The 21,908-nt window shown below is 50.9% G+C and overlaps 3 protein-coding genes across 4 annotated transcripts; 2 read left to right on the top strand and 1 right to left on the bottom strand.

Annotated features, from left to right (window-relative positions):
• Positions 1–333: 333 nt before the first annotated feature.
• LOC137892996 (gelsolin-like) lies at positions 334–5,807 on the bottom strand. The gene is made up of 19 exons (XM_068738422.1): positions 5,710–5,807; positions 4,989–5,198; positions 4,209–4,363; positions 3,820–3,981; positions 3,690–3,749; positions 3,537–3,626; positions 3,367–3,456; positions 3,079–3,211; positions 2,913–3,001; positions 2,685–2,813; positions 2,525–2,611; positions 2,276–2,409; positions 2,092–2,182; positions 1,820–1,990; positions 1,557–1,731; positions 1,366–1,487; positions 1,141–1,218; positions 1,001–1,061; positions 334–883 (listed from the first exon to the last, which is right to left on the bottom strand). The coding sequence occupies exons 2-19, from the start codon at positions 5,176–5,178 to the stop codon at positions 759–761; spliced, it is 2,142 nt and encodes a 713-aa protein (XP_068594523.1). The 5' UTR covers positions 5,179–5,198; positions 5,710–5,807; the 3' UTR covers positions 334–758.
• Positions 5,808–6,038: 231 nt separating this feature from the next.
• LOC137918334 (FHF complex subunit HOOK-interacting protein 2B-like) lies at positions 6,039–12,221 on the top strand. Of its 2 annotated transcripts, none has more exons than XM_068761108.1 (18): positions 6,039–6,173; positions 6,479–6,557; positions 6,724–6,809; positions 6,912–6,995; positions 7,088–7,192; positions 7,453–7,572; positions 7,651–7,830; positions 8,364–8,563; positions 8,657–8,774; positions 8,864–8,940; positions 9,057–9,213; positions 9,559–9,719; positions 9,865–9,987; positions 10,123–10,213; positions 10,456–10,608; positions 10,696–10,815; positions 10,892–10,992; positions 11,314–12,221. In XM_068761108.1, the coding sequence occupies exons 1-18, from the start codon at positions 6,123–6,125 to the stop codon at positions 11,414–11,416; spliced, it is 2,109 nt and encodes a 702-aa protein (XP_068617209.1). In that variant the 5' UTR covers positions 6,039–6,122; the 3' UTR covers positions 11,417–12,221. The 2 variants fall into 2 exon arrangements, with proteins under 2 accessions (XP_068617209.1, XP_068617208.1); XM_068761107.1 differs by having other exon boundaries at positions 10,675–10,815.
• An 858-nt stretch (positions 12,222–13,079) lies between these two features.
• Positions 13,080–21,908, top strand: LOC137893374 (dynamin-1-like). Its single transcript, XM_068738835.1, has 23 exons — positions 13,080–13,240; positions 14,006–14,079; positions 14,195–14,344; positions 14,432–14,635; positions 14,750–14,848; positions 15,145–15,305; positions 15,388–15,530; positions 15,625–15,760; positions 15,846–15,913; positions 16,002–16,140; positions 16,327–16,413; positions 16,512–16,582; positions 17,693–17,744; positions 17,867–17,878; positions 17,994–18,107; positions 18,391–18,500; positions 18,575–18,686; positions 18,773–18,784; positions 18,858–19,025; positions 19,098–19,184; positions 19,261–19,415; positions 19,482–19,649; positions 21,848–21,908. Exons 1-23 carry the CDS (start codon positions 13,080–13,082, stop codon positions 21,906–21,908), a joined length of 2,544 nt encoding a protein of 847 aa, XP_068594936.1.

Genomic DNA, 21,908 nt, shown 5'->3' with positions numbered 1-21,908 from the left:
AGCACCGTCATCGTTACCGCAGACCCGTCTACCAACCACCACCACCCCCCCCCCCCCAGAGATGGATCTGACCTCCTGTTGCTAGGTTACCCCCCCCTCGACGGCTTTTTGCATGTTTCCTTTTTGACCATCATTTAAAGGCCGACATCGTATCCGGTTTCCTTCGAGTACTTCCTGTTGAAACTTCCACCACTCTGTCTGCACGCCGTAAACGGTTACAGGTGTAGCTCACCTGGAGCCGCTCAGAGAACTCTGAGAACAGTCGGTCGGTTTGGAAGTCGGTAAAATCATCCGTCACCGTTTCAGTCTTGAGGAAGAATTCCAACACATTTTTCCAGATCAGCCTCACTGTGTCCAGACTGCAGCGAGGGTTAGCCTAACTTAGCACAATGATTGGAAACCGGGGTTAGCTGTTAGCATAGCTCTGTCTAAGGAGAGCCAATCTTCGTGCGCTGAGCATTTGGCCGCTCCGGGCTTCCGTAGCATGGAACACAGGTTGGTGTGGCAGACGTTAGACATTAGTTTGTGTTTGTTTCAGAGAATTTTATTGTAAAGCCGTTTAAACTTGTGATGACCGGTCTGTGAACACACGCTGCCGTCATGTCTGACCTCCTGTTATTTATCGTCGCTATTTATAAAGAGATGCTCAATAAACTAGTACATCGTCAAAGTGTTGCTAAATCAGCGTTGGCTTATCCGCAGGCGTCGCACCAGCTCAGGTATTGTTGCATTGGCAGGAAGTGATGTCACAGGGCGGTTCAGCGCTCGTAGTTCCAGCCCGTGAACCAGCCGGTGAAGGTGGGCAGTTCACCGCCCTGGTGGACGGTCAGGATGGGAACACTCGGGTCTCTGTCCGCCGGGTCGCATTCAATGTACTTCACAGCTAGATACAAAAAAGACTGTTAGCATCCGGGCTCGCAGCGTAATCCAGTCAACAAGGTCAGCTGATCTCTGGGAGGCTAGGCTAACTGCTAGGCTAAGCTAACTGCCGGGCTCTTACCCGCTGATGCCGCCTCCGTCTTCTCCTCCTCTTGAGCCTCGTTTCCAATCCAGAGAAACAGCTGTCGGAAGAAACAGGAAGTGAGCGGACGAAGGGAAAACGGGCGAACACGTTACCTTGGCGACGACGGGGACACTCACTTGGAACCAGGCATCCAAGAGCATGACATCATCGGGAGCAAGGTCGTCCTGCGTCAGCTCGCCCGGAACCTCTTCCATCTGGACATGCACACACATTCAACGATCGACTAGCATCGTTAGCACGTGGAAGAAACGCACCGGAAAAAGGTGCAGCTTGGTGAGGAATACAACTCATCGTTGAGAAGCTCAAAGGAAAGTAAACGGTCACCATGCCGACAGACAGACCTTGAAGTTTCCGGTCTTATTGGAGCAGGAAAACAGGCGGGGAGGATGAGCCTCCATGTTGTTCTTCTGCCGAGGGGCGCGGCAGTAGTCTTCCTCCCCTCCCAGTGCGTCCCAGAATGCGGCTGGAACCAAACACGGGTCAGTTTTGGCTTTGCCCCCCCCCCCCCCTCAGCATCCTCGTGCCGACCCACCTTCCTCTGCCCCCTCCTCCAGCACGGTGGGCTCCACCTTCAGGAGTTCAGCCAGGTCTTCGGCGCCACGGACTTCAGCCGAGGTGCTGTTCTTCCCTTTCCATGTCCAGCATCCAGCGGGCGAAGCGAGGAGGAAGGCGTCGCCGGAGTTCAGATTGGAGGACGCCGGATTCATCTGAAGCAGACGCGCAACTCAAACTGGTCACACTGGTTTCACGTCGGAACCAACAGGCACCGCTCTGAACGCCGGTTTGTTGACTCACCTCGACAGCTCGGCACTGTCCCAACGGGTTGGAGCGAAGCTGGAACAGACGTGTATCCGCCACCTCTGATTGGCCGCCCTCTCTACTAGTCCCGCCCTTGTAAACCACCATTGGTTTGCCCCCAAACAGGCTCACCAGGTGACCCGGCTCTTTTCCCTGAACGACACGCATCTGCAGACAGAAAATCATCCTCGTCCTCAGCGTCTAGTGGCTCAATGAAGCGGGTCCAAAGCCCCCCCCCCCCCCCCCCCCCCGCCGCCAGTCGACCGCACCTGCACAGCAGAACCTCCCAGCTCATCGTCCAGTTTGAAAGCCAAGACAGCTGAGGCGCCGACCTCGTCCTGGCTGGACTCGGCTCCCTGCCTTGAGACGGAGGAACAGTTTAGTTCTAGCCCCCCCCCCATCACAAACTGGCGTTAATGGTTCCGTTTAAAGTTCACAGTACGGCCGGTATACCATATGTAGATGAGTTGGCCTCGCTTGAAGTCGTGCTGATAGTCATACTGGATGATGTAGCTGTCTCCACCATAAAACTGTCCGTGCATTGACGGGTCGACGGCCACCTTGTCTGATCCCTCGATACGCCATATCTAAAGTCAGACGGGTAGAGAGAGAGATTCAGAAACACAGGATTACACTCCCGATGATTCCGAGCCACACATGGCACTAGATGCTGATCGAACGGATCAGATCCCGCCCCCCCACCTGTTTGGGCCCATCGCCTTTGTCCACCATTCCATACTGCGCCGCCATGGCGGGCGATTCGTGAAGCGCCGACACGTCGAACGGAATCTGCGCAGTGAGAAGCGTGAGTCCCCCCCCGCCTCCCCCCCCCCAGACAACGTTTCCCCCCCGATTAGATTACCTTCTGTATCTTTGCTATCTGACTGGATACATAGGCGGTTCCCATGCCAACAGTGTCATCTGGGTCCGACCAGTCCCCGAAGAACTGTTTGAAGAGAGGAGTCTCTGCATACTGAGGGAGAATCTGAATCTGAAGGGGGGAGGGGGGCAGGTAGATTTGTTTTTGCAGATTAAAAATATTCAGGATTACGGTAACGTGATCTCAGGTAGCTGCAACAGCCGCGCTCACATTCGTGCTCGTCGGGTAGTTCATCTTCTCCAGGACCGACTCAGAGATGTTCAGAACGCCGCTGCGCTCCTCTGCGTTCGCACACCGACCTGCAGAAGGGACCGTCACCGAGTCCCGCAACAGAACCCGGTCCCGGGGAAGCGTCGCACCCATTTATAAAACAAACCTTTCCAGATATAGACGGTGCCACAGGTTCCATTATCGACGATGAAGCACTCGTCAGAATGCAGATCATCCTGGGAGAACGGGCAGCTCTCTGCCACCAGGGTAACCTGCAAGTCGCCGCTGGCATTGGACACCTGAGAGACAGACACAGGCGAACGCTTCCCGCTGTAACTTCACAGGGACGGGCGTCCAGCGGACAGTCGGAACCTTATTTTTGTTTTTAACGTTAAGGCGAGAACGAGCCGGTTGGATGGATCCATCATCCAGGTGAGGATAATATTCCCGTTACCTTGTAGAGTTGCGCCTCTTTCCGATGCAGCACGTCAGAGACGGTGTCGTCAGTGGGAGCGCCAGGAAGATCCGGTTTCTCCCCAAGAAGCTGAACACCGGAGGTCAGAGGTTGAGGACAGCCTGGAAGCCAGATGTTGGCTGTGCAAGCTCGGGTCATATTTTCCTTACCTCCAGCATTATTTCTGGTTCTTCCCCCTCGACAACCAAATCCAGGTCAGCCCGCCCACACCGCTCGTTGTCACGGATACCCCGAGCGACCTGTTGGAGAGCCGCGTGACGTCACTGAATAATGAGGAAGAGTCCTACGATACCGTCCCTCACCAGAGTGGCCTTCATCCTCTCAAAGGGATTGCTCTCGCAACCGGACCACTGGATGATTTTCTGTAAAGAAGGACGAGTTCAGAAATGTCTCACCCCTCCCAGCCCGTCTCACCCTTCCACCCCGTCTCACCGCTCCCAGGTCCAGAATGAAAGAGTCTCCTCGGTTGAAACTCCCCCAATCCAGAAGAACCTCTGCCGTTCGGACGGTGTGTCGACCTTTGACCCAGAGCAGCCGTGTAACCGACACCTCATTGGTCATCACATGTTGTAATCCCGAAGCGACGCCCCCTTTCTGTGTGCGAGGAAGTGATGTCACGAGCACTGAAGGCAAATTCTAACTCAAGAACCAGAATGGTACTTCCCTCAGAAGAGAGGATCTAAACGCTTTACGGGTCAATTCTGCTAGAACGGCCAACAAGGACTTATTTTAAAATAAATACGTAAAATTTTATTAAACGAAACGGGACAAACATATTGCAAGTGGTACTGGTAGCGAAGTAAAGTCTGTAGCGAGTGTACCATGTAGAGGAGTCCGGTTTTGAAGTAGCCAAGGAAGGTACTGGATTCATTGCCCTGGCACTCTCGGTACTGGATCGGTTCCCCCTGCAGGAAGTCGTCCACCTGCACCGCAAAGATCACCGCCGCGGCGCGCTCATCCTGAGAGCAGTCTGCACCTGTAGGGCAATCAGCCAATCAGAGACTGACATGGAAGTCACGTGACAATCAGGCATCCAAACAGTCCCCAGTGACACGCGGCGAGGTCACGGTCGGATTTACAAACGTACGAGCTAAAACAGCCTAGCTTAGCGGCCTAGCTTCGCTGAACCTAGATCCATCGTCCGTGTTCGGCGTTCACGTCTTAGAGCGAAAAGCGTGCAACACTTTAGTTTTAAATTGCGACGTTGCGTCTCTGCAGAGAAACACGGCGGCAACGTGAGCCTGGAGGAGACGCACTGTCTGCAGCAAAACTAAATTAAGCACCACAAATATTAAATACGTTAACCCTGACCGCAGATTCAAAGCGTCCGGAAGCGTTACATCGGAGCCGTGAAGAGAGACGCCGGCCAATTACAAGTCTCGACTCATTTAGGGAAGAGCCGCTCAGTCTGAGGCGAGGCCGACGCACTTCGCAGCTCCGTCAGACTTTCTCTGATGAAATCATGGACACTACTGATTGATTGATAGAATCAATATAAAAGCAAAACAAAAAAACCATAACTAAAATTGAGAAATAAAGGCTTGATGATTGAATCCTTATTTTTTTAACTCCCGGTGATGAAGGTGAGGCTCCGTCAGTACCGAGCCAGAAGTGCAGGTTGTACTGCTTCCGTCCGCAGGTCTCGATGGTGCGGAGAACCAGGTAAGCATCGCCGCTGTAGAACTCTCCACACAGCCTCCCGGGAACAGGAACAAGCTCCATGTTCTCCACCCGCCACGCTTCAACGCCGTCCTTTTGGCCCATGTTTTCAAACTCTGGATGATACACCATGATGATGATGATGATGAACCCTGAAGGAGAGGAGATCCACGACACTACAGATCACATGATGTATCCGAAGGCTTTAGAACCTGCTGCCCAGAGCAGTCCTCTCATTTAGTTTGTTTGTCGTACTATCTAGGAATCATTTAAAGGTTTCTGCTGCGAGTGTTTCATCTTTGCCAACACAAAACATCTTTGATGCAGCCAAACAAGAAGGAACAAGAAGTGCCACGCCCGTTAAGAGACTAGACTTATAAACACACAGACAACGCCTAGAAAAATCCCCGCAGACTATAAATATCTCACGATTCTTTGCTTATTCTTTGTAAATGACAAACGCGCTGGAGCCTCAAGGAGCTGTTTGTTTCTTTGTTCTTGCTGATGTATATAAATATGGAAATAAAGTTTTTGTGCTCAACAATTCACTTGTGAGCTCAGACGATGGTTGCAGAGACAGAACCAGTTTAAATAGTCCATCGATTAACATGAAATCATTGATTGTTCCGCTCGTCAAGAGGTTTCAGGTTCTCAGAGACTCACCTTAAATGTTTGCCGGATGCTGCTGAGGGACACTCGACAAAGGCTGAGCCTCACCTGAGACACTTATTGACGCGGGAGGGGGCGTGGTCGTGGGGGGAAGGGCCGCAGGTAACTCGACCTTGGCTTTCCCTCCTGGCTGTCACGCCCAGCTGATTCACAGCAAGCCTGAAAGACAAGCAGATCCACTGCAGACACAGTCATCATCATCATCATCATCATCATTAAAATCAATAAAGAAATAAACGGAAGTAGGAAAGCCTACTCGGGCTGAAGACGTTTATTTTGAAACTTCTCTCCGGAAGTCTCGGTTTTAGCTCGGGGTTGTTGGTGATCAGCTGTTAGTTTATCCGACAAGCTGTAAAGTGAAGAGGCGACTAACCAGGTTAACCCACGTTAACTGCCGGGTCGGCAGAATGGAGACGTTTAGTAAGCTAACCAGTCTGCTGATGAACGCACTGGAGACGGTAAGTTAGCAGCTAGTTAGCGGCTAGTTAGCTGTTAGCTTCTAGAAGCTCAAGCTCAAAGTTACGTGGTTTAAGAAGGAAGTCAAGTTCGCGAGCAGAGAGACAGTCTTAACTGTCTGTCTGTCCGTGTCTCTCTCTACCTGTCTGTCTGTGTCTGTCTTTCTTACTTAGTTGGGGGGGGGGGGGGTCATGCGGAGTGAAGCTAACAGCTAACATTAGCCTGCTCGTCACTTCCTGTTTACATGTGTCAGACAAAAACAACCCTGTGACGTTCTGTTTGAAATGTGCGTGTGTCCACCTGTCAGAGGGAACCGACGGTGGAGCTATTGGACTCATTCATCGATCACTGGAAATCAATAACTAATTACTACATCAAGACAACAGGTGAGAAAGAAAGAAAGAAAGAAAGAAAGCTTCTTTTATTTGTCCACACTACGAGCAGCTTTGTTTACAGCTTTCACCTTTCGGACCGTCGCCTGTTAGCCTGTTAGCCTGTTAGCGTGGTTAGCGTGTGATCAGCCAATCAGATCCGGCTGTTCTTTGTGTGCAGATGACAGCCGACCGGTCAGACAGACGGACATCCCGTGGCACCTCAAACAGATGTTGGACATCCTGGTGTACGAGGAGAAAGAGCAGGTACAGCACACACACACACACACACACACATCTATCTACAGTGTGTGTGTGTGTGTGTGTGAAGAAGGTAATAACGTGTGTGTGTGTGTGTGTGACAAACAGGGTGTGGAGGAGACGGGGTCGTGTCTGGAGTATTTGCTGCATCACAAAATCCTGGAGACTCTGTGTACTCTGGGGAAGGCCCAGGTACTAATAATCAATAAAAACAGACCCTGGCAGGACGTGGCTATTTTCCGCTCGCGTTTAAACCCTCCTCTGCTCCTCTGGCGCCTCCTCAGTATCCTCCTGGTATGGTGCAGCAGGTCCTGGTGTTCTTTTCCAAGTTGTTGTCTGACATGCAGAAGCCGCTCCTGCATTTAGTCAAAGTCTACAGACCTGTCCAGGTGAGCGTCCTCACGATGAAATGAACAGAAATCGTTCAATTTAGCCGAATGAAAGGCGACGCCAACGCGCCGTAACACTCTGTAAAGATTTCTAAAAGGCCAAATAAGTTCGTGGAACAGAAGCGAGGTCGCAGCGGGTGATAAACAGGTTATAAACCGGTTATAAACAGGTTATAAACAGGTTGTGAAGAGGACACGTGTCCTCACAGTGCCTGTGCTGATGACATCACTGGTTGACATCGTCTGTGCTCTGCCCTCAGAATCTGATTCGTCTCTGCGTACTTCCTGGTGCCGACGGCGAGAAAGAGGCAGCCCAGTTCCTATTGGTCGTCTGCGCCGTGGTCAAACGGGATCCGCACACGCTCAGATACATCTTGGAGGTAACCGGTAACCGGTAACCGAATACCTGGACTCCAGCGGGACATCGGCTGAGCGTGACTTCCTGTCAATGTTTCCAGATTCTGGACCAACCAGCAGCCAGGACACCGGCCTCTGACCAATCACAGCTCGGAATAGAAGCGTCCAATCGTAGCACAGAGCCACCGTCGCCCGCCGACCAAGCAGATTCTGCTTCCGGTAGCGCCGTCCAATCAGAGTCCAGTCTGCTTTCGGCGCTGCTGCGGCTCACCAAGAGTCAGGTCAGCGAACCAGTTAACGAAGTCTGACCAGCACAGCTCCCAGTTTACTTCAGGCAAATGGCTCCTTAACATAGATGGGTATTCAATTATTGAAATATATTAGATTGTATATATTAAATATAGCTTATTAAATATTTAGAAAATCGATCCTATATATAAATGTTCCTTAATTGTTTTGTCTTTTGTTTTTGTTGTGATTGTTTTTTTCCATGATTAGTATTCCAACAGATATGTATTATGGGGGTGGGATTTAATAAGTGTTCTTCTTCCCACTCCTTTTCAAGCACTATATAATGTATTATTTGCTATTTGTTGTTTGTTTTGGACATATTTATTGGGTTTTTGTTTCTTTGGTGGATATATGGTTTCTTGTACACAAAAAGGTATTATATATTATTTTATTTTATTTTATTTATTATTTATTCTGCTTGAAACAAACAAATAAACTAAACCCACCCCAGACTGGTACCGATCATACTGGTACGGATCACACTGGTGTGGCCGACGCTTACTGGCCCCCCGTGTGTCCCCAGAAGGGCTCGGCGTGTCTGAAGGCCTACCAGAGCCTCCAGCTGCTGTCCTCGCTCCGCTCTGGGGCTCCAGGGGAACTCCTCTGTGATCGCACCCAGCTTGGAGAGCTGCTGGCTGGGCGGCTGCTGCAGCTGTACTCCCTGCTGCCTATGGACAGTCTGGACCCTGGCGCTATCCGGACGTGGACCCACACGCCCTGGAGGTAAACGCACGCCGTTTCCCGGTCAGCAGTCGGACCCGTTGAGCTCGCGGGACGGTCCGAGCAGAACTGCAGCGTCTCTCTCTGTGTTTACAGTTCCCAGTTCTCAAGGAGCGGGTCCAACCTCAAGCTGGAGTCCCCCGATTGTGATCACCTGACCAACTTCTTCTCCTGGTTTGACTTCCTTGATCACCTGATGATAGACGCGCCTGAGGTACACGCACCGGCACGTCCTGGTCATGAGGTCGCACGGTCCGCCGTGCTGGTAACGGTCCTGCTGACGCCGCGACCGTCTGCTCACAGGTGTTGGTCGTGAAGGTGGCCGACTGTGTTCACCGGCTGTGGTTGTTGGGTCCGGTTCAGCTTCACCTGCAGCGCACGTGAGACAACAACCCGGTCCGAACTGGTCCCGCTGGATCCATTTACAGTTCTTCTTGGCTGTTATAGATGGGTTAAGAGCTCTCCCAGTGACCGGGTGTGTGTCTGTGTGGTTCAGGTGTGAGCAGGTGATCCTCGTCACCACTTCACTCCTGTGTGCCGTGGTCAGGCTGGTCCAGAACTCACTGCTGCTGGATCGGCTGGTTCGGTTTCTGCTCGGGACCCACACGCTGACACGCCTGCTGCTGCAGCGCTGCGACCACATTTCTGATCAGGTGGGTCTGCTGGCGGGAGGAACTAAAGTACCGTCTAAGGTACCGGTACTGCGTGTAGATGAATTGCTGCAAGTCAGGTAAAGATTCTTTGTCCTCAGATGTTTTTTTTGAGTTTGAGGAACATGCAGGGACATGAGCTCAGAAGAACTTAGACAGTATATTGAGAAAACTTTAAGATTCAGGTAATGTCCAACAAAAGTGGTCCTAGTATAGAGCTCTGAGGAACCCCACCTTTACAAATAATCAATTGTTCATGGAGTTAATTTGGACAAAAGTTGTCCTAGTATAGAGCTCTGAGGAACACCACCTCAGTTACAAGTCACTAATGTGTCTCCCTGTCCTCAGATCAGTATGGCGTCTCTGTCTCTGGTGGAGGAGTTGCTACAGAAGCCTCACGGAGACATCTTGGACGTCCTGGCGTTGAGTTCGCTAAAGAGCCGTAGTTACTTGTCTCCGCCTGCTGCGGGACAGGACGACCGACACACGGAGAGCAACGAGGACAGCGAGTGAGACGCGACCTCGATGCGACGCGGCGACGTCAAACCCGAAGCCAAACCCGAACCCTCGACGCTTTCGTTGTGGATCGGTCAAAGGGCTTCGGAAACGCGCGTCCAGATTCCTAACCGAACGTCTGTCTGTCTGTCTCCTCAGTGGGCTGGAGGACGATCCCTTCATCTCTGACAGCTGGTGCCTTCCGCCCCCCTCTTCCTCCTCTTCCTCCTCTTCCTCCCTTCTTCCTTCTCCTGCAAAAGGATCAGCAGATATTGTCAACAGGTAAAACACAGCCCAATTCTGTTTTTATAGGTGCTGGTATGTGGGTCTATATTGTAAAAGTGTGTGTGTGTGTGTGTGTGTGTGTGTGCGTGTGTGTGTGTGTGTGTGTGCGTGTGTGTGTGTGTGTGCGTGTAGTTTCCTATGTTTAGTTCCTGTTCAGGCGCGATCAGCTCAACTGCTGCAGGAGGGAGGATATGAGTCGTATATTTTTGATGCTCACAAACTGGTCAGAACAGACACACACACAGACACACACACACACACACACACACAGACACACACACACACACACACACACACACACACACGCACACGATTTATACATTGAAGCTTTGTTGTTTTTGTTTCCAGTGTCTTTGTCGTTAAATGTCAGACGTCGTTTGGCTATCGGAAGCCCGTGTTCAGGTGTTAGTCTGGTCCCGGACCTGTCTACGATCTGAAGCTGGACTTTCTCTCCTCCTCTTTCAGGTGGCAGAGTGTCAGTCTCTCTCTCTGCCGTGGGATTGGCCACTCACTCTCCCTCATCCCTCCTCCTCCTCCTCCTCAGGTGAGTCGGAGGAGTTCTTCGAAGGTCACCTGCTGAAGGTCCTGTTTGACCGACTGGGCCGCGCCCTGGAGCAGGTAGGTACCTCGTGACCCCCCCCCCCCCCCCCTGTTGGCGGCGTCTCTGATCGTGTGTGTTTTTAGCCCTACGAACTCAACCTGCAGCTGACCGCCGTTCTGTCGAGACTGTCGGCCTTCAGCCACCCGCTGCTGCAGGAATACCTGCTCGACCCCTACATACACCTGTCTCACCCCTCCAGGTCGCTCTTCTCGGTCCTCGTCAGGGTAAGACGGATCGAAAGCCCGTCTCGCCGCTGTCTTCATCCGACCGGTAACCGTCGTCCTGTCTTTCTCTTCCCAGCTGATGGGGGAGTTGATCCAGAGGATCCAGCAGGTTTCCTGTCTGTCAGACAGACTGCTGAACGCACGGAGACACCTGCTGGGTCTGGACCACAACACCGGGTATGACCACCTGTCTGTCTGTCTGTCTGTCTGTCTGCGTATCCCGAGGAGGGACGCCGTGTGTCGAGACGAAGACAGACGTTATCAAGCAAGTTAAATTACAGGGTAGCCGATCAGGCGTTTTCATAAGCAAGGCCAGACATTCTGGTTTTACGACGCTGCCGGCTTCGTCTTCGTCAGGAATGTAATTTGACACCAGAAGTGACAGGGTGGGGCTAAAGCGAGCTAATTCTGCACGCTAACACGAGTTCCTGCTGCAAGTGAGCCCTGTGAAACAGGAATGGGCCCGTCTTTAGAGTCCGTGTGTCTCTGCGTCCTCAGGCTGGATCACCTGACGCTGCTCAGAGGCGTCATCGTCCTCGAGGAGTTCTGTAAGGAGCTGGCCGCCATCGCCTTCGTGAAACAGAGCGTTGACCAGCAGTGACTCGCCTGAAGCGCTCGGGACGGGTACGCCGGGTTTTTACCCGGAGAACACGCACACGTCAGGCAGAGACTTGAACCTTCAGGTTCAGTCGGTGTCGCCCCCCCCCCCGCCCCCCCCCCGCCTTCCATCGACGTCATCCTTGCGGTGAAATAAAACGGCATCGGTGGTGACCTCACCGTGACCTCACAGGCTGCACTCGGGACAGTTTTAAGCAACAAGAGGACACTTTATTTGATGCGGAGCAGATCGCAGGTGAGAGCTGGACCTGGGCGGAGGAGGCGTGGTCAGATCTGCACACGGGAGGGAAGTAGATTTTTATTTTTTTATTTTTTGTCTCTCTCTAAAATGTCGCTGCTTTGTCGCGTTTGTTTTTGATGCACACTCCGTACGTACAGACTGATGAACCAGGATATGACATCACTGATGATGTCACGGAATAACAGACCTGAAACAATCAACTTTTGTGAGAGACAGCGGCGATGAATTGTTGTTGAATATGTTTAAGAAGTTTGGGTTTTATTTAAAGTACTTTCTTGTCATTTATGTTTTTGATGTATGAAATGTGCCAACATGATGTCATCATTTTACTGTCGACTGTTTGAAACCAAATTGTCAATTTAAATTTATTTGTCCGTCTTCACACATCTGAACCATTTCTATGACCCGATTGATCAATGTCTTCATCAGTTTCCTGAAGAGCTGAATTTATTGATCCCGGTTTCAAACCTGTGATGTTGATATTTTATAACTGTCTATTTCAATAGTTTGAAGAACTATTAAATAAAACGTGTGATGATGACGTCATCGACTCATTTGAACGTTTGTTGATTTTAATCAGTATCGATTAATTTAATGAGAATCACTGCGGCTCGCGAGCCTCTCTTTAGCTCCGCCCAGCGGTCTCGTGTTGAACTGCAGCTCTGCATCATTTCTCCAACGAAGCGTCAAGTTCCTGCAGGTGAACAGCGGCACGCCGGAAGTTAACCTGCCGCCTTTCACAGGAATATCAGTTTGATTTAAAACCAGCGCCAACGGAACGATCACGATCAGGTCTCACAAATAAACACGACGTGACCGGAACAGCACGTGTGTATGGATCAATAAGTAAGTAAATACGGTATGTCACAAACATGAATGTTTATAAATAATCCGTTAGACTTTATTTATACATAAACACATTACATACATGGCACAATAAAAACGCTTTTATTAATCATATTGTAATATATAGTGTAAATTTTTTAATGTTTTCAGGAACAGATTTCCACAGTTGAAATTAGATGTTGATGTCTCAAATTAAAGGAATGATTTCCGGTGATGATGGTGCCCATACGGTTACATTGTATTCATTTCGACAGCTAGAAACTGTATTGTGCTTTTATTGTGAAGGGCGGTACCGGATGCGCGTCTCGGCGGAGGCGGAGAGGAGCTGAAGGTCACAGCTGGAGCAGCGTCATCGACGTTAACCTGATTGATTATCTGCCATTTGATCCGATTCATTAGCAGAGCGAGGGCCGCATCTCCACCTGTCTCGCTGCTACCTGTCTCGCTGCTACCTGTCTGTCTGAGGCTCGACCAGCGCCGTCGCCTGCCCATCGCTCCTCCGCCTCTCCCGTCTCTCCTCCCGTCTCTCCTCCCGCCTGTCTCTCTCCGAGCCGCAGCCATGGGGAACCGTGGGATGGAGGAGCTCATCCCGCTGGTCAACAAGCTCCAGGATGCCTTCGCCTCCATCGGCCAGAACTCCGACCAGGACCTGCCGCAGATCGCGGTGGTGGGCGGCCAGAGCGCCGGGAAGAGCTCGGTTCTGGAGAACTTCGTGGGGACGTGAGTGTCTCCGTCCACCTGTCTGTCCACCTGTCTGTCCGCGTCGGATCCGCCTGGCTGACTGCAGGGTGAAAATGGATCGATTTGATTGATTTTTTACACGACTGCTTATGTTGTGATGTATCAATATTATCAGCAATTAATCAATCAATTAGAAACATATGTAATCATGTGTCTGCAATATGAGCATCAGAATTCTCTGCATCATGTCCTGCCCGTTTTAAACAGTGGAACTAAATAAACCAATAGACCACCAGAACCAAGGGGCTCATTTAAGACCCTCCCCTTTTAACCAGGGCCGCCTTTGGTGGTCAGGTGTTCTCCGGGGGGGGGGGGGGGGGGATCCGTAAGCTTTCTGAAAATGAACTCCGTCCATCCTCGACCCAGAGCACCTCCAATAAAAACATTAAAGCACCAAAAGAAGCTCCTCCGAATCGAGCGTGAGCCGGCCCGTCCTTTAGTGGATCCCTGAACAGAAAGAATGTGGTCTCGACACACAACCCTGAGGCGTTCCGTTGTTTCCAATGGCAACGTGGAGGTTGTTGCCAGAGAGGAACCGAGAGCCCGGTTTGTGAGAGGGGTCAGTGTCGATGGAACCCAGTGAGCAAACTGGGTTCTACCCTGATGGTTCCCAAAGGCTCCGCCCACTCATTGCTCAGACACTGACCAATGACGGTAGACTATTTAAGGCGTGATAATGAAATGCATTCCTTTCGTTACACGAACAGCAACCTGGTTATAACCTCCTCCCTGTCCTCCTCTCAGGGACTTCCTCCCTCGTGGTTCAGGCATCGTCACTCGGCGCCCCCTGGTGCTGCAGCTCATCACCTGCCCAACAGGTCCGCTCACAGACTGTAAAAAGCGTTGCGTGTGTGTGTGTGTGTGTGTGTGTGTGTGTGTGTGGCATCATGCTAGCGCTGAGACTCTGACCGATGTTCGTTATTCGTTGATCAGAGTACGCCGAGTTCCTCCACTGTAAAGGGAAGAAGTTCACGGACTTCGACGAAGTTCGCCAGGAGATCGAAGCTGAAACGGATCGGGTTACGGGCCAGAACAAAGGAATTAGCCCAGTGCCGATTAACCTGAGAGTCTACTCCCCCAGCGGTAACACACACACACACACACACACTCATTCACACACACGCCTAACAGCAGTGAGAGGATAAATCTGTTGCTGGATCTCCGTGTCAGTGTTGAACCTGACTCTGGTGGACCTTCCTGGGATGACGAAGGTCCCGGTGGGAGACCAGCCGGCCGACATCGAGCAACAGATCAGAGAGATGATCATGCAGTTCGTGACCAAGGACAACTGCCTCCTATTGGCTGTGTCTCCTGCCAACTCTGACCTCGCCAACTCCGACGCTCTGAAGATCGCCAAGGAGGTCGACGCGCAAGGTCAGTGAGGGTCACCGGAAGTCCTACGCGTCACGTTTGTAAGTTAGGGATCAGCTGGTAGGTAGATCTGAGTCTTATTATCGGGCGGCTTTAGAATAAACTGCATGTGTTCAGGTTTGAGGACCATCGGCGTGATCACCAAACTGGATCTGATGGATGAAGGGACGGACGCCAGGGACATCCTGGAGAACAAACTGCTGCCGCTACGGCGAGGTAAAGAACGTTCAACCGTCTCGCTCTCTGATTGATCGTCAGCGGCCGTGTTTCTAAAAGTCATTAAAAAAAATTATGACTTTGAATTGGTGCTTCAACCAAGATAAGAACAAAGCCACCTGACTCACGGGAGAATGGCAAGGGTCCCGGGGGGTCACCCCTGAGGAATGCCACAGTCGCAGAGATGAATGGGAACACAATTGTAGATTAACCTGCAAGTAACCGCGGCGACGGCGCTGCAGGAGAAGCACTACTGGCTTCCGTGCACAAACAGTGACGGGTATGAACGGTGTCAGGTTACATCGGGGTGGTGAACCGCAGTCAGAAGGACATCGATGGGAAAAAAGACATCACAGCAGCCCTGCAGGCTGAGAGGAAGTTCTTCCTTTCTCACCCGTCATACCGACACCTGGCCGACCGCATGGGAACCGCTTACCTCCAGAAAGTCCTCAACCAGGTATACACACACACACACACACAGAGGCACACCTCAAACCGCGTGGTGGTTCCCTTCCGTAACCTTTCTCCGTTACCCCTAGCAACTGACCAACCACATTCGGGACACATTGCCGGCATTACGAAGCAAACTGCAGAGCCAGCTGTTGTCCATCGAGAAGGAGGTGGAGGAGTACAAGAACTTCAGACCCGACGACCCGGGACGCAAGACCAAGGCCCTGCTGCAGTCAGTACACACAGTACACATGAAGCACGCTACACGCACACTTATACACAACAACACGTCATGTTGTGTGTGTGCGTGTGTGTGTGCGTGTCAGGATGGTGCAGCAGTTTGCCGTGGATTTTGAGAAGCGAATCGAAGGATCCGGAGATCAGGTGGAAACCTACGAGCTGTCGGGGGGAGCCAAGATCAACCGAATATTCCACGAACGCTTCCCCTTTGAACTGGTCAAGGTAACACGCGCAGGCACGCGCACGCACGCGCATGCACACACACACACACACACACACACACAACTGATGCGTAATCTGTGTGCAGCTGGAGAGTGAAGAGAAGACCCTTCGTAAAGAGATCAGCTACGCTATAAAGAACATCCATGGAATCAGGTGAGTGCAGGTGTCTGTACACGATGTGTATTGTGTGTGCGCGTTTCGCCGTGCCTCCGTGTAACCACCTCACCTGTGCGCTTCGCAGGACGGGCCTGTTCACACCTGACATGGCATTTGAGACGATCGTGAAGCGACTCATCGCTCAAATCAAAGAGCCGTGTCAGAAGTGCGTCGACATGGTGATCAGCGAGCTGGTCAACACGGTCAGACAGTGTACTCAGAAGGTACTACTGCCAGTACTTCTAATACTGCTGGTAGTACCAGAACAGCTGATCTATCGATAGTAGGACAGGGTCCATTAGTCCCTCGGCAGCTGCTGTCTCTTCACGCGCTATAGCCGACTGTTGTTGTAGAAGGTGACGTCCACCCGTCCCGTGTCAGCCTGACCTTTGACCTCTGCTTTTTTTCAGCTGGCGCAGTACCCAATGCTCAGAGAGGAGATGGAGAGAATCGTCACTCAACACATCAGGGACCGAGAGAGTCGCACCAAAGATCAGGTCTCACCTTCACCGCCTGACTGTCTCACCTACACCGATTCTGTCTGTCTGTCTGACCCGCAGTACCTGTCTGTCTGTCTGTCTGTCCGTCTCTTCAGGTGATGCTGCTGATTGACATCGAACTGGCCTACATGAACACCAACCACGAAGACTTCATTGGTTTCGCAAAGTAAGAAAACGGTCCCGTCTTTGTGACGCCGTTTCCTGGTCGTGAGTTTCTCGTGGAGCTTTGTGATACTTCCTGTTTCTAGTCGTCAAACCAAAACGATTCCAGAATGACGTTTGTAATATATTGGACTGTGACGACGTATAGCTCGTTGCTAGCAGCCGGTCGCTTTAGCTTCCATCTTCTTCTTCTTCTTCCTCATCCGGCGTGTCCCCACCAGAGGTCGCCACAGCGAATCAACCGTCCAGTCGATTGCGTGCTAAATCCTGGCTGTTTTACTGCAACCCTCTGCGTGTATCCGGGCTTGGGACCGGCTCGAGGGAGACGCTACCCGTGCTACCTATGACCTGTAGGCCGTAGATTCCCATAGAACCCTGCTGAAGGTGGTGGCCATGATTTTAGCGGACAATTTCAGCTTCTATGTTACCCTGGAAGCTTTGATGTTATCCTGGAAGTTTCTGTTTCCCTGGAAGCTTTGATGTTATCCTGGAAGTTTCTGTTACCCTGGAAGCTTTGATGTTATCCTGGAAGTTTCTGTTTCCCTGGAAGCTTTGATGTTATCCTGGAAGTTTCTGTTTCCCTGGAAGCTTTGATGTTATCCTGGAAGTTTCTGTTTCCCTGGAAGCTTTGATGTTATCCTGGAAGTTTCTGTTTCCCTGGAAGCTTTGATGTTATCCTGGAAGTTTCTGTTTCCCTGGAAGCTTTGATGTTATCCTGGAAGTTTCTGTTTCCCTGGAAGCTTTGATGTCATCCTGGATGTTTCTGTTACCCTGGAAACGTTGACGTTACCCTTGAAGCTTCCATTCTTCTCTGGTCCAGGATCCTGCTGTGTGGCATGAAAACAATAATAGTGACAGTCAGTTGTTTGATATCATAAAATGTTCACCTTAGAAAACACAATAAATCTCTCTCCGTCTATTTCCCTGTCTTTCTACCCGTTTATCTTTCTGTCTACTATCGTCTATCGTCTACCTTCCTATCTACTTCACTGTCCACCTGTCCGTCTACCTCCCTACCTACTTCACTGTCCACCTGTCCGTCTACCTTCCTATCTACTTCACTGTCCACCTGTCCGTCCACCTGTCCTGTCTGATTGCCCTGTCCATCTGTCAGCGCTCAGCAGAAGTCCAGCCAGATGAACAAGAAGAAAGTGTCAGGTAACCAGGTGAGTCTCTGCAGGCGTGAATGACGCAATGAAAGATGGATGGAGAGACTCTATTCATACATTTTTTCCCCCCCTCACTCTCTCGCCATCCTTCTGTCTGGCTCTGTTGTCATGGCAACCAGGACGAGATCATGGTGAGTGGTTCAGCGTGAGTGCGAATGGAAGAAGTGCCGATTTAACATCACAAAGCCGGTTTCAAGAGCCCAGCAATCCACCAATCAGGTGCGACCACGCACTTTGTGTGTGCAGGTGATCCGTAAAGGCTGGCTGACCATCAATAACATCAGCATCATGAAGGGAGGAGCTAAAGAGTACTGGTTTGTCCTGACGGCCGAGACTCTGTCCTGGTACAAAGACGACGAGGTAACGAACTCTGCAGGTTTAATTCACAGCCGCGCAGGTTAGCGCTCAGAACATCGTGTTTTATTCCCTTTCATTCGTTCCTATACTTTTTCAGCTATTCGTACTCTATCAGCTCCGCGTCGTACAAGTTAAAGCCAACGATTCAGTTTAGCATTAGCTTAAACAGGAGCCTAAAATATTTCCACAAATTCTTGCCGTTCATGATCTTCATGTTCGCGCTTGTTCGCCTGTTTTTTTTTTAGGCGACTGTTTTCATAGTTCTTGTTTCTGTCGCCTCCTGCAGGAGAAAGAGAAGAAGTACATGCTCCCCGTAGACAACCTGAAACTCAAGGACATAGAGAAGAGCTTCATGTCCAGCAAACACGTCTTTGCCCTGTTTAACACTGAACAGAGGTGAGGCGTCACTGTGAACGAGACGCTCCTTCCGTGACCGACTGTTGTTCACCGACTGTTCTAAACGTTTTCAGGAACGTTTATAAAGATTACCGTCAGCTGGAGCTGGCTAGCGAGTCTCAGGAGGAGGTGGACAGCTGGAAGGCTTCTTTCCTACGAGCTGGGGTGTACCCTGAACGCTCCGTGGTACACCCGCACCTTTACTCCGTCATTGCTGCTTCTTATTTCTTGTCATTACGTCATTCTCACATTTGTTCTCCCTCCCAATGCAGGACAAGGAGAAGGTAAGTCCCCGTCTTCTTGCTAAGGTGTGTTTCCCTATCGTTTTGTCCGTTAATGACGGCCATGCTTGCTCAGGTGGAGGTGGAGGAGGCGAGCGGAGACGGGCACATCCACAGTTTGGACCCTCAGCTGGAGCGACAAGTGGAGATCGTCAGGAACCTGGTGGACTCGTACCTCTCCATCATCCACCGCACCGTCAGAGACCTGATTCCTAAAACCATCATGCACCTGATGGTCAACAATGTGCGACGCACGCCACACGCACGCTCATACAGGAAGTGATGTAAGTCACGTGACCTCCTCTGTCCTCCTCAGACGAAGGAGTTCATCCATTCTGACCTGCTGGCCCAACTCTACTCCTGTGGAGACCAAAACACCCTGATGGAGGAGTCCCAGGAACAGGTGAGACAGACACCTGTCTCTCTGCCTGTCTCTCTCTCTCACTACCTGTCTCTCTACCTGTCTGTCTCTCATCCAGGCTCAACACCGTGATGAAATGCTGAAGATGTACCACGCCCTGCGTCAAGGCCTCAACATCATCGGTGACATCAGCACCTCCACCATCACCACGGTGATGCCGCCGCCAGTCGACGACTCTTGGCTGCAGGTGACGGGGATGCCTTCAGGACGCAGGTAACGGCTCAGGTGTTGCAGAGAGTGTGTGGGAGACATAATCACTGAGTCACATGGTATCTGCAGGTCTCCCATGTCTAGTCCCACCCCCCAACGCCGGGCCCCTCCCGGACCTCCTCGTCCCGGTGGCCGCGCCGCCCCTGGCCATCCATCGCGCCCAGCCGTGTCACCCGACCCTGGGCCGCCCTCTATCCCCTCCCGACCCAACAGGGCACCCCCACCCGGAGTCCCCAGGTACCGGCACAGACACACACACACACACAGTAGACCGGGTATTCCACAGCCGCCTGGTTTGTGTGAGAGAGAGACGCAGACAGGTAGCAGAGACAGAGACGGGTACCTGCTGTCTCCAGAGGACAACAGGCTAATCTGACTGGTTGAGTTAGCTAATGTTAGCATGCTAAAAAGTGATGTATCACATTGAAACCTGCCGTCTGATTAAAAACAAGACATAAAACCGCGTTTCCCATCAGCCCTGTGCTGTGGCGCTGCATTCCGGTCCTGTGGGAGGTCTGTACGTTTGTGTAATTAATTTGGTATTTATTGAACGTGAATGTGGACACGGACGGTGAAGAGCGTTCTAGCATTTTCTAACTTTCTTCTTCGTTGGTGCTGTAGAATGAAAGCAGCGATCCACAAAAGACTTGCACAGACGTGGAGAAGAAAGCCCGGTCTTTCTTCCTTCCTCCCTGTCCTCTTCATCCTCACTCTTCATCGCTCCGAGACTTTCAGTTGACTTTAAAGGATCGGTTCCAAATTTTGAGATTGTTTGGCCTGGTTCAACGCAAAGACTGGAAGCAAAGGGGAACTGTTAGCTGCTGAGGGACGCTTGCTAGGCTAACAGGTTCCCTTTACTGACCCAGGAACTCTGCAGCGTTTGTATGGAGACGAGTGTCACCACATACAACTACCTGGAACCATGCCCGTCTGCCCGCCTGTCTGTCTGCCCACCTGTCTGCCTGCCTGCCTGTCTGTTTTTTTTTTATCTATCTATTCACCCGTCTGTCTGTCTGTCTGTCTGTCACCCTTTCCCTCTCTCTTTCTCGCTCTACCTGTGTGCCTCCCAGCTGTGTTTGTGTGATCCTGTTCTAACAGTACCTTATAAGGCTAAACAGGAAGCTCACAGGTGTTTCAGAGCAGTGCCCCACCCACTGCCCCTCATCCTCATATTGACCATATATGGTTATTCTTACAGAATCTCGGTCAGTGACCAGTGAGGAGTCCACCAATGGTATGTCTGCTGTATGTGTGATGTCACACGCCCTCATAACTTCGCGTGCACCTTCAAATCGTCATCCTCATCTTGTGACCCCGCCCACTCAGCATCATTGCTGGATCAGATCGTATGGAGCGTTCAATCTGTGTGATTAAGAGCTTCATCCATCTGTAAATGACTGCCTGTCTCTCTACCTGTCTGTCTACTTACTGTTCTTTGTCTACTTGTTTACGACCTACTTGTCTATTTACCTGCATGTTTGTCTGTCTACCTGTCTCTTTATCTACCTGCCTGCCTATTTAGTCTAACCTGTCCGTCTGTCTACTTGTCTTTCTACCTGCCTGTCTAGCCTTTCTTACATCCTGTCTGAATAACCTTTCTAGCTGTCCAGCCTGTCTGTCTTTCTTAATTTCTACCCGTCTGTCTATCTGTTTCTTTACCTGTTTATTTATCTTGCACGTTTGTCTGGCTGTCAATCTGTCTTTCTGAATATCCGTGTACCTGTCTGACCTACTTGTCTATCCAATGGTTACTGGTGGTTAAAATAGGCAGATCTTATTGGCTAAGAGCTGGAGACCCTCAGGACCGTCAGCCAACGAGAAAATGAAGTCTTTGCAGAACCAAAAACCCAGTGCCAGACTGATTCTTGTCCTGGTTCTGACTTCTTGTAGCCGACTCGTAATGGTCCTAACTTACTGGTGCCTTCTCTGAATTGTTTATTTTGACTGGTTCAGAATTCCTTGACTGTTTCCAACAAATGACATCTATTTGTTTTATCTGGTCCAAACAGGCTCTGACTGGTTCTGACTGACTTTTCATCTTGTTCTAACATATTCGGACTGTTCTGCAGCGGTTCTAAACGGGCAGCTGGCTGTGATGGGTGGGAACCTTTACTCAGAAAGTATTTGGATCTGACTGGTTGTCACTGGACCCCACCAGTACCACTAGACTATTGTTCACTGCTGCTTTCAGAACAAATGTTCTAAGAACCTTTCTTTTTATTTTATCCTGGCTCCAAGAACCAGTTTCCTCTGATTGGTTGATCACTCAATACAGCACATCGGCATCCATTTAAGCCCGTGTGGAACAAAAGGACAGTTCTGATCCAATGAGCTGATGATTTAAATGACCTTTGACCCTAGCACCTCCTTCTGGTAATTCACTCTTCTCCTCTTTTCTCTTTCTTCCTGTTTGTTTTTCACCATTTTCCTCCCAGTCGTCCCACTAAAGGTAGCCCCGCCCACGGAGAGAGCCCCCAGTCTTCGATTGAAGGTTAA

Source organism: Brachionichthys hirsutus, chromosome 4 (assembly GCF_040956055.1).
Source record: "Brachionichthys hirsutus isolate HB-005 chromosome 4, CSIRO-AGI_Bhir_v1, whole genome shotgun sequence".
Lineage (NCBI taxonomy): Eukaryota > Metazoa > Chordata > Actinopteri > Lophiiformes > Brachionichthyidae > Brachionichthys > Brachionichthys hirsutus.
This window is presented reverse-complemented; position numbering and strand designations above follow the sequence as displayed.